The sequence below is a fragment of the Haliotis cracherodii genome, unplaced genomic scaffold, assembly GCF_022045235.1.
Source record: "Haliotis cracherodii isolate W230 unplaced genomic scaffold, xgHalCrac1.p SCAF_2, whole genome shotgun sequence".
In the NCBI taxonomy this organism is placed as follows: domain Eukaryota; kingdom Metazoa; phylum Mollusca; class Gastropoda; order Lepetellida; family Haliotidae; genus Haliotis; species Haliotis cracherodii.
The window spans coordinates 62,954,593-62,960,155 of NW_027266275.1; the positions used below are offsets into that span (position 1 = coordinate 62,954,593).

The 5,563-nt window shown below is 41.9% G+C and overlaps 1 protein-coding gene across 1 annotated transcript; it reads left to right on the forward strand.

Moving 5' to 3' along the window:
- Positions 1-358: 358 nt before the first annotated feature.
- Positions 359-1,660, forward strand: LOC139467723 (mucin-17-like). The gene has a single exon (XM_071249233.1). It carries the CDS (start codon positions 359-361, stop codon positions 1,658-1,660), a length of 1,302 nt encoding a protein of 433 aa, XP_071105334.1.
- The last annotated feature ends 3,903 nt before the right edge of the window (positions 1,661-5,563 follow it).

Genomic DNA, 5,563 nt, shown 5'->3' on the forward strand with positions numbered 1-5,563 from the left:
GGGTAGGCCTTTGTCAATTACATGACGCCCCGGACAGAGGTGTAGAGCTGAAGATAAAAAATCTCATTCATTTCGTTAACCCCACGGACACGGGTGCTGAAGAGAAGGGTCATGATTTGTTTGTTTTGTTTGTTGGTTGTTTAACGCCGCACTTAGCAATATTCAAGCTATATGACGGCAGCGTGAAACCAACGAGCACGGGTATAATGCTGGAGACAAAAGGGTACATGAAACCCACGAGCACAGGTACGGTTCTGATGACAAAGGGTACATGAAAAACACGAGCACGGGTACAGTCAGGAGATAAAGGGTACATGATACCCAATAGCACAGGTACATTGCTGAAGAAAAAGGTTGCATGAAATCCGAGAACACGGGTGCTGTGCTGGAGACAGAGGGTCATACACCTTACATGTACATGAAACCCACGAGCACGGTTACAGTGCTGGAGACAGAGGGTCATACACCTTACATGTACATGAAACCCACGAGCACGGGTGCAGTGCTGGGGACAGAGGGTCATACAGCTTACATGTACATGAAACCCACGAGCACGGGTGCAGTGCTGGAGACAGAGGGTCATACACCTTACATGTACATGAAACCCACGAGCACGGGTGCAGTGCTGGAGACAGAGGGTCATACAGCTTACATGTACATGAAACCCACGAGCACGGGTGCAGTGCTGGAGACAGAGGGTCATACAGCTTACATGTACATGAAACCCACGAGCACGGGTGCAGTGCTGGAGACAGAGGGTCATACACCTTACATGTACATGAAACCCACGAGCACCGGTGCAGTGCTGGAGACAGAGGGTCATACAGCTTACATGTACATGAAACCCACGAGCACGGGTGCAGTGCTGGAGACAGAGGGTCATACACCTTACATGTACATGAAACCCACGAGCACGGGTGCTGTGCTGGAGACAGAGGGTCATACAGCTTACATGTACATGAAACCCACGAGCACGGGTGCAGTGCTGGGGACAGAGGGTCATACACCTTACATGTACATGAAACCCACGAGCACGGGTGCTGTGCTGGAGACAGAGGGTCATACAACTTACATGTACATGAAACCCACGAGCATCGGTGCAGTGCTGGAGACAGAGGGTCATCCACCTTACATGTACATGAAACCCACGAGCACGGGTGCAGTGCTGGAGACAGAGGGTCATACACCTTACATGTACATGAAACCCACGAGCATGGGTGCAGTGCTGGAGACAGAGGGTCATACACCTTACATGTACATGAAACCCACGAGCACGGGTGCAGTGCTGGAGACAGAGGGTCATACACCTTACATGTACATGAAACCCACGAGCATGGGTGCAGTGCATGAGACAGAGGGTCATACAGCTTACATGTACATGAAACCCACGAGCACGGGTGCAGTGCTGGAGACAGAGGGTCATACACCTTACATGTACATGAAACCCACGAGCACGGGTGCAGTGCTGGAGACAGAGGGTCATGCAGCTTACATGTACATGAAACCCACGAGCACCGTTACTGTGCTGGAGACAGAGAGTCATACAACTTACATGTACATGAAACCCACGAGCATGGGTGCAGTGCTGGAGACAGAGGGTCATAGATTCACCGACATCAACAAAACAACATTCCCACGTCGTTTTGACTCTTGTATCTAGGGAGCTCTTGTGTATGATATAAATCATCGGGGTTTTATATTTTGTTTATACGAAGTTTGTTAACGATTTCCCACTGATCGTCAGGTCTCTCCATCGTAGCTACACCAAAGTTCACTCTCCTAATGACTAGTTCCTCGAATGTCACGCTGACAAACCACAGAAAAATGCTTATTTCATTTAAAAGTAATTTGCATGCCCATATCCTTTAAAAACCAGTTTAGCTTGACGTAAAATCAAATTAAAATTGCATATAATGTGTTCTGTTTCGCAACAATCTATTGCAGACCGGTGTAAAAGCTCATCAATGGGTCCATATTGCTGAAATGAGATTTTCTCAGGTCGTACAATTCTCTTTGGAACCCACACATGTCGAATTTCCTGCTGTACCATTGCCTAGGTTTGTAGCTGAACGTCCCCTTCATAGTTTTTTGCATGAAAGGGGTTGCCTGTATATTATCATATGGGCAATGTAGCTGGAGAAAAAGTACAAGACTTGCAGTTACTGTGTTCGGAATAAGAACATTATGAATAGTGGCGTAGTGCTATTTGTGGTCGCCTTTTTCATGTGGAATATTGTTGAGTGCAGTATAAACAAAGTCACAAACAACACAAATATGTAGAAAATAAATTGTGTATGACTGTAAACTATATACAGTAAGTATTACGTAGATACACAGAAATAAAGTTAGATTTTAGATAATAATTATTTTATTTACATATTGAAATATTTTTCCAAAGGTGTTATGAGATATCGCTCCCTCACTTCATATTAAGAAGAAAAATACAAAATGAGATTCCAACTTCCATTCCTGCTCCACAGATCAGACGTAGTCCTCATTATATTATGCTTAAGTAATAAAACTATTATATTATTATAAAGTCGTGATGGTGACACTGTCAGTTCCGGTGGTCGTTCATAGTAAGTGTATCGAGTCTCATGTATTGATTACTGTTCATGCGTAGTTGCTCCAGAAACTGTAACACATCGTATTTGACGTGAATGAGTAGTTCGTGGTTATCCCGTGGGAGACAGAATCAGTTCCCTGTTCCACTTGGTTGTGGTACATGTTTGGTTAGATTAGACTGGAGATCGTTTAGTTGGAGTGTGTCCCCTGAATGTGTGGATAGATAGAGAGAGCTTTGAGACTACTTCATTTATACCACAACCTTAAAAAGCTTCATGGCTGAAGATAATATCAAAAATAGTAATGTTCATAAGTCCTGTGTGTTATTGATGATGCTAATATTATTTTGGCTGATAATGGAAAGACCATCTCCGGTCTAGTGGTAGAGCGTCTGCCTGGAAAGCGGAAGGTCTGGGGTTCGATCCCCGGCCGTGTCATACCAAAGGACGTTAAAAGATTTTACTTGTTGTTGTAAAAGGGCTTAGAATATCCAAATTATATTATGAAACCATAAACTAGAGGACTTTAACACATCATACCTTGCACTCCTATACAAAGTATGATCATATGAAGGATCGAGTGACGAGAATGTCACTGGTTATTGAGATGTCGATGAATTGATGAAAGATCGGACGGAAGGACCAGTGGAAAGACTGACATCAAATATTGATATTAGCATGTGTACCACTGCTTTTGTCGCAATAATCAATAACGTTGTTAAAGGAGAGGTGGCTGAGAAAGTTAGGTTACACTGTATGGCGCTCGGCATTAAAGGGCTAACACAAGGAATGGTTGGCTCGGAGTCAGGATACTGTATACTGTGGTAATTTCTTTGAGGTGAAAATTAATAACTTGGGGTCCAGCGGTTAAAGACATATTTTTGGATCTTATGTAATTTGCATTGTCGCCATCTTCTTGGTAATCCACAAATATGGCGGAAACCTTTTAGTGTAGGGTCACTTTATTAAGTATTAAGCAGTGCGTTGTGACTGTTGTGTTATATGTATTTATACGCTGTGTTATGTATTGAATATAGACACAATACTTCGGCTCGGAGCGATTTTAAGGTGTGTAAGAAACAGATTACTGCACTCGTGCCTGTCAGATACCATTTATCCTACAACTCATGATATTAATGCTATCTGGTAGACAACTCGTATATTAATCTCTATATCAGCTAGTGGTCTTATCGTTTGTATACGTAGTGGTATAAGTATCGGTCGAATTGGTAGTGCTGGTAGTCGTATTCAAAATAGCAGTTGTTATATTAGTCGTAGAAGCAGTAGTTGTAGTAACAGTAGTAGTAGTAGCAGTAGTAGTAGTAACAGTAGTAGTAGTAGTAGTAGTAGTAGTAGTAGTAGTAGTAGTAGTGGTAGTAGTAGTAGCGCTGTGTCATGTTTGAACAGTTCACATGTTTGAACACTAGCGTCCGCACTGGGAGTATGATTGAAAAGTCAGTAAATACCGTTACTATCAACGATCTAGAGATAACTTCCTAAAGACTCGCTTTATTGAAGGTTTGATTGTCATATCAGTAAGAAAAGAGGAACGAATCCTATCTGCTATAGCGTCGTATAAATCAAATAAGGTTTCCCTGTACAAATGCCAATACTTGTGGCTCTGTGAAAAACGTTTGATGGCTCTCCTGCCAGGCATCGTATAACATATTGATAGTAGGGTTAGACTGCAGGGGAACAAATCATCCCATAGTTCTCAATGTTTTCGTGAGTCGATCAAAGGTGACACTAACTGTCAGAATGTTCCAAAAAGGCCAGAAAAGGTCCCAGCTTCTCAGTTAGACGTCAAAAGGCACACATACTTACAACAGAAATTATCGACGTATTCGCCAATACATTGAACTATTTAACAGTGGACTGCTAGATGGGATTGATATATAGAGGTTACCTTATACAGCTGTGTAATTGGTGATTGAAGTTGTCATGGGAGGCTTCAAGAGGACGACTGGCATGGCCTTCACACGGGGTACAATACATTAAGCACTTTACAAACGCTTGGTCACAGTTAAGGGAAGAACATGTGATCTTAGGAAAAGAAATATGAATCGAAGATTAAATATCTGGTGATATTTTCGGAACGTAATTTGGTTTAGTCTGTGCTAAAGTAACAGCATCCTTTACATACGAAGCGTGGGTCACTTATAGTCCAGCTGTTTGAGTTTTCCATAGGTCGATGTTATTTACACAGAGGGTTTTAGTCCAATATTCTTGTTCATTTTCTGAAAGCGTATACGGATCATTTTTATTGAAATAACATCCAAGTTTGTATTCGTAAGGATGTAATACATGATTATGATGACGACGATATAGGCAAGACAAAAAGGGCTTAGAATATCCAAATTTCATCATGAAACCATAAACTAGAGGACTTTTACACATCACACTTTGCACTCCTATACAAAGTGTGATCATATGAAGGATCGCGTGACGAGAATATCACTAGTTATTGAGAAGTCGATGAATTGATGAAAGATCGGATGGAAGGACCAGTGGAAAGACTGACATCAAATATTGATATTAGCATGTGTACCACTGCATTTGTCGCAATAATCAAGATCGTTGTTAAAGGAGAGGTGGCTGAGAAAGTTAGGTTTAACATCATTTCATGGCCTCATGTGACATGGAGTCTTCCGTGATGTAGATCTTGGATGTTCGGAACCTATTCCACGAGTACGCCAGCGCGCTTGCAGGCCAATGATCACACTTAGGGCAAATATGTGATAGAAACTCACCTCGAAGTGTATAGATGTACCGCATAGCACATTAAAGCACATTAAATGCATCGGCCCGTGCTATGTTTCAAAGCAAGCAACATGGCTACATCTTTGTTTAAACAGCTTCAGTGTTCAATCGTTTCCAAAAGAAACACATTTCAGCGAATGGTTTTCTATTTTCTCACAAAACACCAACACAGAAGAAACGGGTTGTGTTGTATTGCCCTAATGCATGGTTGGATGTATATCCGTGTTATAAATATAAAT